The sequence below is a fragment of the Lepidochelys kempii genome, chromosome 7 (genome assembly GCF_965140265.1).
Source record: "Lepidochelys kempii isolate rLepKem1 chromosome 7, rLepKem1.hap2, whole genome shotgun sequence".
Lineage (NCBI taxonomy): Eukaryota > Metazoa > Chordata > Testudines > Cheloniidae > Lepidochelys > Lepidochelys kempii.
Genome location: NC_133262.1, coordinates 113,842,735 through 113,856,910, shown reverse-complemented (window position 1 = coordinate 113,856,910; position 14,176 = coordinate 113,842,735). Strand labels below are relative to the sequence as shown.

At 46.2% G+C, this 14,176-nt stretch overlaps 1 protein-coding gene across 14 annotated transcripts in view; it reads right to left on the bottom strand.

Annotated features, from left to right (window-relative positions):
- Window positions 1-14,176, bottom strand: part of ABLIM1 (actin binding LIM protein 1) — a 314,726-nt gene that overhangs the window by 42,717 nt on the left and 257,833 nt on the right. For all 14 annotated transcript variants that reach the window (XR_012160071.1, XM_073354282.1, XM_073354291.1 and 11 more), the window contains 2 exons: window positions 13,713-13,790; window positions 10,141-10,296 (listed from right to left, as the gene is read on the bottom strand). Coding sequence is in view for 13 of the 14 variants with exons in the window: in XM_073354282.1 (XP_073210383.1) it covers window positions 10,141-10,296; window positions 13,713-13,790 (234 nt within the window). In the remaining variant the exon portion in view is untranslated. The remainder of the gene's footprint in view (window positions 1-10,140; window positions 10,297-13,712; window positions 13,791-14,176) is intronic.

Sequence of the window (14,176 nt, the reverse complement as noted above, 5' to 3'; positions counted from 1 at the left end):
GTTGACAGGAGAGCAATTGGCGGTCGATTTAGTGGGTCTTGACTAGACCCGTTAAATCGACCGCAGGCGGATCAATCGCTGCAGCCTAGATCCCACCAGTAGTGGAGACAGGCCCTTAAAAACCAACAGGGATACTCAGATGCTTAAAGTTACACAAGACCTTAAGTGTTTTGCTAGATCATCACACACCACAGTTACACCACATTTACATGGGTCATTTTATTGGCAGGGTAATAGTAGTTTTAGCATTTCTGGGGTTAAGCCTGTAGTCCTGATGTCAGCAAAACTCTCATTGACTTCAATGAGAATTTTCCCGGCTTTAGTACTGTTGGGTTGGTCTCTCTCTAGTACAGCAGTAGACAGGTTCAAGAAAAAACTGTTCCAGATTACAACAGCGGCGATATAAGCAGCAGTAGGTGGTCAGGGTCCTTCAGTGCTATAGTCTCTTGAAATAAAGGGAATACTGATGAAAAGTGACTCCCACAGTAATTAATGCACCAAAAGTCAAGAGGCCCAACTCCTACACCGATCAGGGCACTACGGTGGGAGAGAAACTGCAGACCTGTGGATTCTGTATAGCTTGAACATTCAGAACGCTTATAAACATCTTCAACGGTCAGCCCAGATGTATATTTATACCGAAACAACAAACCTTTCTAATGCCACTATATATTACAAAATGATTTCTTCCTATTTGTGTATCTATTATGTTAACAAGTTAATACCCACAGTACTTCACATCCTGAGCTTAGCTTCACTTCCCAACGAACTCCCATAGCCACTGTAACTAAATTACTAGCTGGTTGGCCTCCACTAGGTGGTGCTATGTGAAAACTTTTTTCATTGCAGACTTTTAAAGACACAGTACAGGGATTTATTAAGGAATGAACTGAATTGATTAGAGAGAGACTATTATAGCCATTTTAAAAATGATTAAAAGGAAAAGTCTAATGCTACCCTATATTGTGCCTGGAACCACAGAGAAGAGGAAAACAAGGGGCAGAGCAGCTGCCCAAGGAACAGCTGAAGCAGCTTTCCATCTGCTCCGCTGCCGTAGAGCATTTCTGCCTGATAAATAGGTCCCAAAATTCAGAGTAGTCAGCACCTAGCCAGCTCCAGAGGCTGGTGCAGCGGGGAGGCAGTGTCAACAGTGTGTACCCCTTGGGTTGGGGCTGCTAGCAAACTTGTGCTTGGAGAAAAAGTTCCATGTGCTCTGTCCTCCTTGCTGACTCACAGCTTTGCCCTATTTATGTTGATGGGGTTTCTGCACAACTTAGGGGAGAAGAATTCAGACTGATAAAGTTTCATTGCAAAGGAGCATGAGGGATGGATGGAAAATACCTCAGAGTTTCTCTCCACTCTCCTGTCTGGGTGCACAGGACTATAATTGGAGCTGTGTGCATTGTGAGGGGAGAGCGGACCCCACAGAGCTTATAAGAGGTAACGGCACTGAACTCTGTTTGCTACATAAAAGAAACAGAAGTGAATAAGACTGTCTATTATATTGTGAAACATTCATGGGTAAGTTCCCAATAGGAGATTTTGGTTGCAGCACTCAGCAAAACTCCTGTACCTCAAACTGGCACTGCTCTAATCCCCATTGGGCTTTTGCATAAAATGACCCCTCTTGTTTGAGGGGACTGTAGCAAATTTTATTTAATTGTATCAAATGGACGTTGAAAAAAACACAGCCCTTCCCACGAATTGTGACAAAACCAATTAAAGCCCAACGGAAGGTTCATGCAAGTCTATCATATTTCATTTTTATAATGTCAGATTAAAAGTCACATGCAACAAACTACAGAGAGGGATATAGCTAATCAGGAGTGTGCCCAGGGAACTGATTTATCCCCCACGTTATACGTTAGGATTGACCGCTGCTTAACTGGACTGCCCTTGTCAATGAACACCCCAGATATGTACATCCCAGTGCCAAGAAAATTAATACGTTCCCCAGCAACCATGGCAACCACTCATTTCACAATGGGGCCATGCGTAGACCCTGTGTTGGCAAGGCCTTAGACAGTGGTAATGCAGTGTCTTTGAGGGCAAATGTGGCAGCCACTACTGGTTAGATTTTCACAAGAGCTTTTCACTGAACGCACTGCGCTCCTTTGGAAATATGGCCACTTCTTTACGTACCTAAATGGGAACTGAGAGCTTGAGGATATGGCCCTAAAATAGGGCTTGATCCTGCACTCACTGATGCCAATGGCAAATGCCCATTAACTTCAGAGGTGCAAAATCAGACCCCCTACTTAGGAAAAGCTTACCTGTAGCATTGTACATGGAAATCTGAGGAGTTATTTCTGAAAGGATGCAATGGCTTCTTGAAAGGCTATCATATGGACCTTTAAAGTCAACATGGATCATCACCAGGCAGTGAAAGAAGGGAACTCTTTAACAGACTTTCATGAATTGGAGAAATTGCCATTGTGTTCCTTTTTGGATTTTTAAGGCTGAGTTATGACGACTGTCGCAATCCACCTCTCTTAGTTTCTCTTTTTTGCTCTTGGCATACAATATGAATATGAATAGTAAGTAATATGGCATATGATGTAAAAGACAGTTACCTTTTCCCGTAATTGGTGTTCTTCGAGATGTGTTGCTCATGTCCATTCAACTTAGGTGTGTGTGCTCACCACAGACACTAGTGCTGGAAGTTTTCCCTTCAGCAGTGTCCGTAGGGGACCAGCTCTGGTGCCCCCTGGAGTGATATGTATATGCCGCGGCATATAGGGTGCCACCGGCCCCCTCCACCCTCAGTTTCCTCTTGCTGGAAACTCCGACAGTGGGGAAGGAGGGTGTGTCATTGAATGGACATGAGCAACATATCTCGAAGAACAACAGTTATGGAAAAAGGTAACTGTCTTCTTCTTTGAGTGATTGCTCATGTCCATTCAACTTAGGTGACTCCCAGCAGTACCCCTCGGAGGTGGGTAAGGAGTTCACTCCCATTTGTGTTACAATCTACATTGCAACCCAGCGTCGTCCCTGGTCTGCTGAGTGATGGCGTAGTGGGCCGTGAACGTGTGCACTGAGGACCATGTCGCAGCTTTACAGATGTCCTGGATTGGAATGTGTGCCAGGAAGGCCGTCGAAGATGCCTGCGCTCCAGTTGAGTGGGCTCTAATGAGCGGCGGTGGCAGGGCCCCTGCCAGCTCATAACAAGCCCTTATGCAAAAGATAATCCAGTTAGAAATCCTTCATTCTATCAGCTGTAGAGAGGAAAAGCTGAGTTGACCTACAGAAAGGCTTTGTCCAGTCTAGGTAGAAAGCCAGGGCCCTTCTTACGTCCAAAGCATGGAGGCACCTCTCTTCACTAGTCTCATGGGGCTTGGAGCAGAAGACCGGAAGGATGATGTCCTGGCTCATGTGGAAAGCAGACACCATCTGGAAAGAAAGGCTGGGTGGAGCCGGAGCTGGACCTTGTCCTTATAGAAGACCGTGTACGGCAGTTCTGAGGTCAGGGCTCGCAGCTCAGAGACTCATCTTGCCGACATCACTGCCACCAGGAAAGCTACCTTCTATGATAGGTGAGACAGGGAGCATGAGGCCAGAGGCTCAAAGGGTGGGCCCATGAGCCTGGACAGAACCAAGTTGAGGGACTGAACTTGAGGAAAGTCTCTTGAGACCTCTGAGGAACCTGACCATCATGTCATGGGAGAACACTGTCTGTCCCTGGATGGGTGGATGAAAGGCGGAGATGGCCACCAAATGCACCTTGATAGAGGATTGTGCCAGGCCCTGGTTCCTCAAATGAAGCAGGTAGTCTAAGATCAACTGCACCGAAGAATGCGAAGGGGAGATGCCCCGTTTGGCCGCCCAGTGGGAGAACCTTGTCCACTTTGCCAGGTAGCTCTGTCTAGTCGAGGGTTTTCTACTCCTCAGGAGGACCTGTTGGACCTGCTCTGAACAAGTCCGTTCTTCAGGGTTCAGCCACGCAGCATCCATGCCGTGAGGTGGAGAGATGCAAGGTTGGGGTGCAAGAGGTGACCGTGGTCCTGTGACAGCAGGTCTGGTCGATCTGGCAGGGGCCACGGGGGAACCGCTGCCAAGCTCAACAGCATCCCAAACCCGTGCTGCCGTGGCCACGCTGGGGTGATAACCTGCGCCTTGTCCCTTTTGATTTTCGCTAGGACTTTGCTGATGAGTGGAATCAGAGGGAACGCGTACAACAGGCTTCCTGCCCATGGCAGGAGGAAAGCATCGGAGAGGGAGCCCTTGCCCAGACCCTGTCTGGAGTAGAACCTGTGGCACCTCCTGTTCTGTCTGATGGTGAACAAATCTACTTGGGGAGTTCCCCACCTCTGGAAGATCATGCCGGCTATATCCGGGTGGAGCATTCACTTGTGGTGAGAGGAGAAGTCCCTGCTTAGGTGATCTGCTAGTGTGTTCCTGGCATCTGGAAGGTGACATGCTTCTCGGTGGATTCCATGGTCGATGCAGAAGTCCCAGAGATGGAGTGCCTCTTGGCAGAGGGCCAAGGATCACACTCCGCCTTGCCTGTTGATGTAGAACATCAAGGCTGTGTTGTATGTGAGAACTCTGATCACTCTGCCCAACAGGTGAAGTAGGAAAACCATGCATGCTCTGCGCACCGCCCTGAGGTCTTTGACGTTTATATGTAGCGTCAATTCCTCTGGGGACCACATACCTTGGGTATGGAGAGTGCTGAGGTGGGTCCCCCAGATGAGGTCCGAGGCGTCTGAAACCAACTCAACTGAGTGAAGAGTGTTGTTGAGGGGAACTCCTTACAGGACTTTCCTGGGATCGGTCCAACAATGCAGCGAGGTAAGTACAGAAGGTGATGACCTTCTCCAGGTGGTCCCTGGACTGGGAGTAGACCGTTGGCAGCCATTGCTGCAGGGGTCGCATCCGGAGCCTGTCGTGGTGCACCACATATGTACACACTGCCATGTAACTAGTAGATGCAGGCAAACTCTGGCTGTGGTCAGGGGAAACATGGAGACTTCTGCGATGAGGTCCGTCAGTGCCCTGAATTTCTCCAGTGGCAGGAACGCAGTGGCCCAGGTCGAGTCGAGCTCTGCTCCGATGAACTCTATCCTCTGTACCAGAAGTAACAGGGATTTTTTGTCATTTACCAACAGGCCGAGGCAACGGCGCATGGTCAGCAGCACCGCGACGTCCCCTTGGACCTGGAGTTGCCCTTGATGAGCCAGTCGTCGAGGTACAGGTAGATCTGGACACCCTGACGTCTGAGGTAAGCCACCACCACCAACATGCACTTGGTAAATACCCGTAGTCCTGTTGCTAAGCCAAATGGAAGGACCACGAATTGACTCCTTTAACAATTCCTGATGCACCTTAGCATCATCCTGGGGAACTGGTAGAGTGGCCCCACTATAGCCTCATCTGGTGACGAGGAGGAGAAAGCTGGTGCAAAGAGGTCCTCCACAACCAGAGGTGGTCCGACAGCTTGCTCACCCACTTCCTCTTGTGCCTCCAGGGTGCCTGCAGCTGAGGCCTCTTGAAATGGAGAGGGAGGTAGCTGATCTCTCTGATACCGGATACCGAGTGGGCGGCCCAGGAGGGCTGAGTGAACCTCCATGGGTACCACTGTGCCAGCCACGGAGTCTAAGACTGCGGTGCCGTCAACGTAGTCTGCACCATAGGTATCGTAGCTTGTCCTGCAGCTAGGGAACCTCGCTTCAAACCTGAGCTAAAGTCGGAGCGGTCGCTCCCCTGCAACCAAGATGGGGCTGAGTGGTGGCTCTCTCCCGACTGGTACCGGTCACTCCTCCCAGAGTTGGATCTGGCTGACCTTGACAGGCACCCGGATTGGGGCCTCGGCAACCGGCGGCACTCAGCAAATCTGCAAAGGCAATCTGTGCCTCATGCTCAACGAGTGGTACTGGGATGTCGAGCAGGACTGGGAACCAGAGCGGGCTTGGTGTGAAGCCGCACGGTGATGCTGCACTGGGGAATCAGCGATGGTCCGGGGAACAGTACCATCAGTCCCTTGACCTGTCCCTGGAACGGTACCGGTGCTGCGCAGATTCCGGCGCCAACTTGAAAGTCCTTCCAGGGAGTGCATGCCTACAGAGGTCTGCGCCCGGTTACCGGCAAGCTGCACCTCGAGCCTTCCTTCCTATGTCCGAGGTCCAGAGACCGGATGGGACTGTCTATCACGGTCAAGAAGCGTGATGGCTGCAAGAGGGCGACCACTGGCAGGATGTCCCCCGCGACAGGGAGCGTTGCCATAAAGGTGGAGACTGCGGTGGTCTAAACGCGGGTTTACTCCATGACCGGGACCCCGCAGGGGCCAGAGTGGGCAGCACTGGGAGGAACATAATCTCTTGCACTGCTTGCAGGGCCTCCGGTGTGGATGACACCCAGAGCTGACGAGGACCTCCGTCGATATCTGAGGTAGCTGGCGGGGAGTGGGTTGAGCTACACCTCGGGCCCCTGCTCAGGTTGAGCGATCCCGAAGGGGGTGAAGAGGTGCCTGAGACAGGCCCTTGATCCACCCCAGACTTGTCCTTTTCCTTGCAGGAAGCTGGAAACCTTCCTCGCCCTGTCTTCCTGGGCTTCTTGGCTGGAGCCATGGAAGGGAACCAGTGCCGTGCAGACGGTACCTGTGGGAAGCTGCGCACTGAGGTCACAGTGCTTGGCGCCGAATCAGAGTGCTGCTCCAGCATTGGGGTAAGGGCAGACTCCATAAGGAGTGCCTTCAAGCGAATGTCCCACTCCTTCTTCATCCTGGGCTTGAAGGACTTGCAGATTCTGCACTTATCAATTATGTGACCTTTGCCCAAGCACCATAAACAACTGTTATGTGGGTTGCTAATGGGCATGGGCCTTTTACAGCGATCACAGTGCTTAAAGCCTGGGGACCAGGGCATGCACCATCCTGAGGCGAAGTCCCGTTTGGGACCTACTAAGTCTTTAACAAATAGGGAAAATAAAACTAGAGGGAAACTATAGACAACAACATATAAGAGGTAAATGGGTTTGAACGAACGAGAAGCAACATTGCTAGCTGAAGCAGCAACAGTTCCATGCATTGTCACTGGCAGCAAGAAGGAACTGAGGGCGGAGGGGGCCGGCAGTACCCTATATTCTGCGGCGTATGCGCGCCACTCCAGGGAGCGCCAGAGCCGTCCCCTACGGATACTGCTGAGGGGAAAAACATCCGGCACCAGTGCATGTGGCGAGCACATGCACCGAAGTTGAATGGACGTAAGCAATTGCTCGAAGAAAAACCAGGAAAAACACTTTGCATTGTGCAGAGATCACTTTAGTAAACAGCATTGATTCAATGTAGATTTCATTGTGAACATGTATTAATCACACCTAAATCCTAAAGTCAATTTAGCAGCATGTTTAATTTAATTAGTTATTCTGTGTGATAAATATTTATCGAGATTGTGGTTGTTAGTGTCTACCTCAAAAGCCAGAGTGTTGATGAATGTGTTTTCACTACCCATAAGATGTCTCCAAAAATATTTACCGTGCCCAAAGCGCATAGAGCTGCATGGCAAATGAGGTTTACTGTGAAATGTGATGCCACATTATCTTGGAAGCATAATGTTTGCCAAACCTTCAATTAAGGGCATGTCATTGATGTACAAATGGAAATCACTTCTTTCTTAGGGCCAAATGCTGTGGTCCTTAATTGAGCACAATTCTAAATAAAGTGAATGCGAGGTGTACTCAATTCAGTACCAGAGTCTTTAGCCCTGAGTGAGTAAAAGCCAGTATGCTAGACTATCTGGTTGGTTGACAACTAAATTTTAACTAAGTTTGTTAATTGAACATTTTTTTAGAATATAAATCAATCTTTGTTCACACATTCACATAACATTTACTGATGACTAAAATGCTATGCAAACACTCCACAAAGAGGGATATGGTTAACTGGAAATATGTATAATTAATTTACATACAGAGTATAAACTTTTTTTTCATATAGAGTGCAATTCCTCTCCATGTCTGTATGTATCTTCTCTTATATCTTAAGGACAGGATTTATTTAACACTACTACCTACAGGCCCTGGCCAAGATTAGGATCTTACTGTGTTTGACACTGTATTAACACATAGCAAGAGCCGGCTCCTACCCTGAAGAGCTTACAATCTAAAGAGAGAAGACAGACAAGGGCTGGGAGGAGAAACAGAGGCATAAAGAGTGAAGCGATTTGCCGAAGGTCACACAGAAGTCAGTGGCAGAACCCGGGTCTCCTGACTCCCAGGCCGGTACCCTAGCCACAAGCCAATGCTGCCTCCCTATTTCTGTATTCTTTCTATTACTTTACTTTTTAAAAAAATGTAAGTGAATTTAGTGCTGCTGAAAAGCATTGGATTGAAGAGACTTTTCTGAAGTCTCTTATTTATCCATAATAGGTACCATGAGGGCAGCTGCAAACAAGCTTCCACCATGCTGCTTTGTCAAAAGTGACGGAATGTCACCACCTCCAAGGGGAGAGGGTTCTTCATTTCCCCTAGTCCATTCAGGTCTCTCTTCTGTTACCATCAGGGGACAAACTGGTGTTGAGTCTGATGGTGGTTTTTGCAAGGAGGGCTCATGTCTACTGGGATCTGGAGTCAGAAACCACCATTCATTTCACACACACCTCTAATTAGCCATCAGTTAGATTCACCACCAACCTGGACTAGAAGTGCAAGGTTCTGTAATTCATTACCAAGTTTCTGAGCTGTCCTTTCCCTGTGCTCTCAACCACTGTTGTAGTTTAATGGTACACATATATGAAGAGAACAGCCCCTGTGAACTATGTAAATGGCAAATACAACAGTGGGAAAACTGGGGTCCTTAGTTATAATGGTCAGCATGTTCCAACTCACCCATTCACTGGCAGGCAGACTGATTTCTTAATGGGGGAGATTTTCAAAGACATGGAGTTGGGTGCCCAAATGCCACTAGTGCCTCAGAAAAAGTCTCCCCCAATGTGAATAATTTATATAATCTTTCCACTCCATCCCCTTTCACACACTCATAAGACAAATAAGGTTCAGTCCAGTTCAGGCTCATTTCCTCCATGTTGTTAGAGAAGGAAGAAGTAGATGCTCTGCCAAGGGTTGGCATGAAAATTGCTGAGAGAAGCAGTAGCATGTATGCTGAGCACTTACACAATTTCTTTGATTGTGAAAGGCTGGTTCCTCCTAAGGCTCTGAGACTTGCAGAAACAAGGGCCAAATGCTGCACTCAAATACACACAAGGGACCATAGGAATTGCCAGGGTGGAACTGAGCAGATTTGGGCCCACTATCTCTTTAGATCTTCATTTCTGAAAGTGCCTTTTACTCCCTCGGAAGGCATGAAATGACCAATCTACTTAGAATCAAACGTATTGGGACTCGGGAAGGCAATACTACCAACGGGCAATTATGAGCAGGGAAGATCACCTGGAGAAACAGAAAGAAACCTGCACCCTTTGAAGCACAACTTTCAGAAGAGAGACCAGATACTCTTTTTGATGCAGGATATAAGGCTTGCTCTCAAATGGCAGATACATCAATTAAAGCAGAAAGCAACTGCTTTTATAGAGCAAGCCAATGCACCTTCCTGGATATATCTATGTAAATGATTAGCACCTCACCTAGATCTATCCCACATCTGGAATAAATGCTTTGGGCCTCTATTTCCCCATGAGATGTGTGTGTCAAAATCCCAGTGCTGTTAACCCTCTTCGTTGCCATACTGCTGTAATATTCATTTAGCACCCTGGCGACCCACTGGGAACATCAGTGCGTTAAAGTGATATACTTCGTACGTGACACAGCACCGGAGTTATGTTTGCCTCATGCACTGAGCTTGTAAGCAGCCATCAGACAGTCAATGTGAGTTACGAATATACATGGAGGAAGAACCACACCCCGCCAGCCCTTAGTTAGATGCTGGTGTTAACTGAAGGTGAGCTATACAGAGCAGCCATACACTTATTTCTGCAGCTGGCCACACAAGGAGATGCGAGGTATGAGTCAACATCACAGTTCCTTCCTTTAAACATGGACCAGATAGATGCAAGCCCTTGGACTGAACAGCAGCAACAACGGCATTGAATAGCATCAGTTACAAACGGGTTCAAAAGAGGATAGAAGTGTAGCCGACTTTGAATGCTAGCGTATAACAGAACGGGTTGCTCATGAATTCATTACCTCTCCAAGACTCTGTCTCTCCTGTCTCTCCTCGTAGGCGGAAGTGTAGAATGGTTCATAAGTAATTAGGTCTGGACGTTCAATGTCATAAATGGCCTTGACTTTGGGAATAGCTGCTAAATCCTTGTAATCAAGGATCTCATTGTCTACTTTTGCCTGAAGGTCAAAGACAGAAGATAAATTAACACACACAAATGCACTAGTAATTTCTATTTTATACAGTTCATTCTTTGAGGGAATTTGCTTTCACAATGCACTTAAAGAAAACCCTTCTTGCCACTCCATTAACGTATGAAGTGACTGACTCTTCTTCAGCATCATGCCTCCTTTAATAGCACAGAATGTTTTTTTTTTTGAGAGTTTAGGCAAGAAGCAGCATGGTCTAAATAGACTGAACATAGGAGCTCATGATTCCTAGTCCTCAAATCAAAATCCCAGCTCTGCAAATGACCCACTGAATGGCCTTGGGCAAGTCACTTCACCTCTCTGCTTCAGCTTTTCCCAAACAGCAAAATGTGGATAAATAATACCAGCTTCCTAGCTCACACAGATGTTGAGAGGATTGCTTAAGGTATTCTGAAGATGGAAAACTGCTTCCTACCCTTATTACATTAGGGAAAAGAACATCCTAAAATGAAACAGAGGCAAATAAGACTCCAGCTTGCAAAACACAGCAATAAAATGGTGCATGATGTCTTCAGAACTATCCCCATATATCTACATTTTTATTTGACACCCATCACCACAGTATCTGCGAGCCTGGCTATGAGATGTTGATAAGATGTCAAACACTTTGACATCCATTCCACAGTGTGATTTCATGGCTAGTTTGCACCTAGAGAGCCAACCTTGGAAATAAGCTCCAAAGAGAGCTGCTCACTCACTAACATGAAGAAGAAAGTGCTGTGAAGAGATACACCAAAAAGACAAAGGAAAGCTGCCATTTGTTTTTATATTTCCTTGGTTAAAAGGAGAGAGTGTTGAGATTTAAAAAAAAAACATTGTCAGTTCTTACCTGCATTATGGAAACACCTTGAAATATTGAAACTGAATAAGCTTTAAACATCTAGTTTCCTTTTCGTAACCTTATGCTGTGTTTACACCTTTTGTATTTCACTAAGCTGAATGGTAAAATTAGGTTGGTCAGTTTCTACTCAGATTCATTTCCACCCACGCTAAAGGCTGACACAAATTTTCAGAGCTGTATAGCATTTAGCCATCCATCTCTCATTCTAGCCCATTTGGCATGGTGGTTCCCATGCAATCCCTTGAGTTAGAGCTCACAAAATGCTGCATTTTAAAATTATTTTTTTTAAAATAATACTTTAAATGGTTAAACAACGATTGCTCCAAAAATTACCTGAAACTTGTTTGACTGTAATAAAAATGACCTAAGCACTTTTAGCTCTTAAATACACACACACACTAATGAGTTGAGAATGTGTCAGGACATTGTTAACGCAGCGCAAGGTAAAACAGACATTTTTATACCAATGTACAGCACTAACACTGAACTGGCCTCCGACTGCGGACAACAAGGAGTGAGTTTCATAAGCTGGCCTAAAGCTATGAAGCTGCACATGTCAGCATGCTGACAACACTCCAGATTTTACTCTATGGTTTCAAACCAGCACCGGGTAACAGGTCTAATTTACTGACTGCTCCTTCTGCAGTAAAATGCATGGCAAAACTAGCACTGCCTTGAGTGAATACTGGATTGGACCCCTTGGTCAATTTTTCCACATACCCTGCACGCCATCAGTAGATCTGTGCCCTGTATGTCTTAAAACACAGCATGCACCCTGTTATGCCCCTAGGTATTCCTTTGACACACATCCCTGTTTCTTAGGCTTGGAATATGAATAGCACAGATTAAGAAGATAGCCCCTTTTGGATGCAGGGACTTCTCTAGCCAGAAAAAGGAGAGACATCTGCTGTACTCAGATACCTGGGTAAGTTCCAATTAAGAAAGATAAATAAAAACAGAGAAGGACTCACATTCTTTTAAAAATATTGGGACACTCCTAGTTTGGTGATGATTTAATAGAGCTTTTCCATCTCTAATTTCTCGGATACTATGGGAGCCTCATGGGAACAAAAGGATCCACCAGGAAATCTATGTATCCAGCAAGATCATCTAAAGTCCTGAAGAAAAGAGGCCCTTCAGGAAGGGATTACAGGGCTCTCATACTATTCTGTGAATATAAAACCCATCAAACTAGAGTAGCATAGCAAAAATTCTAGAGGATGGCCCCATATTTAGCACTATAAAGGTAACAACAGATAGATGCTCAACACTTCTGTTTTTTTACAAGAAATCTTCCCCCTAGGGCCAAAATCTCTGTTCTAGTGGCAAGCTTTATTGAGCATAGCAGAAACTCCATAAGTTCCAGGATTTACGGCAATATGCCCCCAGCGGCTGCATGCTGAGAAGTACCGTAACTTCCTACATAACCAAATCCTAGCGTGGACACAGTGGTACCAGAAAAATGATGCCTGATACCAGGATAGCTTATTTCACTTCCTAACTGGAATAAGCTATATGGGTAAAAGCACTTTTCTGCTGGTGTAACTGCACCCACACTGGGGAGCAGGGGTTCCTGCTTTAGCTATACTGGTATAACTAAAGTAGCAAATCTTTTTAGTGTAGACTAGCCCAAGATATAGGAAACGTCAGAGAAATGCCAAAGTGCAGCAAAGCAAGTTACTATACAACACTGCGAAAGCCAAAGCTGCTCTCCGCTGCACTGAATGACTGTTGACAGATGTCCACAGCCTTTTATGGCTAACTATAAGCCTATTAGTGGATGTGTAAGACATCAGCGGCAAGTTATAATCTACGAGAAGGGGTTGGGCTCATTTTTCTTCTATAGGCAGTGGCCCTTTCCTCCAAATTGTCTTGTCCTAGCAGCACAGGCCCCTCTCATCTGGGACAAAGATGAATTTCCATTATGTATGAATGAAACTGACCCTGCTTGGGCTGCCAGTGAGCTTTGAACCTGAGACCTCAGCACTTAAAGAACTTGGACTAAAGAAGCTCCTTAGGTGGAAGCAGAGCACACCTATACATTTCTTATGTAGGTCAGCCACCAGAGGGAAGACAGATTCTCCTAGCGCGGGTTACCCTAGCAGCAGAGGGCCCATGATACACAGTGCCGAGCTGTCCAATTCTGGCGAGTAGAGGCAGTAGTGCAGATACACAGTACTCTATTCTGCAGTAATTGTTTTGAGGTTCTTAGCCCTTTTGCCCCCCCCCTTTTTTTTTTTACCCACTAGAAGGGGAATAAGGCTCTGAATTTGTCAGTTTTCACAAAGCAAACTGGGATGCCATTTACTATACCTGACAGCTGCATCAACTCTGGGTTAACAACTTTGGCACACGTTAGCTTACAACTGTGCTACGCAAACATTCCATCTGAGATGCCACAAAGATGCCTATGGAACTAGTGCATCCAATTCCCGTTAGTTTTAATGGGAACTGGTCTTCTAAAACCCTTAGGGGGTATTGGAAATCCCAGCCTCTACCTCGTCATCAAGGGAGCAATGGCTTATAAATAGAAAATTATACTTACATAGATAGTATGGCCTGGTGAGCCAGGAATACTGGAACCTGGTCTGGAATAAATACTTTCAGATGATATTCTTGTAGGCTGTAAAACAAATGTTCACTTGTAAGTGATCTGTCTGCAGGCATAACACTGAGAATTTAGATTATTATTAAAAGGCAGAAAGATTCATTTGTCTTCAAATGAATCAAAAAGTTGAATAATGTAAATGCAAACTCCAGCATTCCAGGAAATTTCACAACCTTGAGATGCAGGCCTGGTTTCTCTTTTGGGAGGGTGGTGTGTGGGAAAAGGGAGTTTCTTAGTTTTAAGGCACACTGTGGGGGAAAAAAAGATTGACAATAATGAACAAAAAAACCAAACAATCTCCCAGAGGCATTGTAGGAGCACTCCAGGATATTCTTGTCAATGTCCCTATTGAAAAACATTATTTGACAAATGGCCAAACCTCTCGCAGTTCCGCTGGTGCG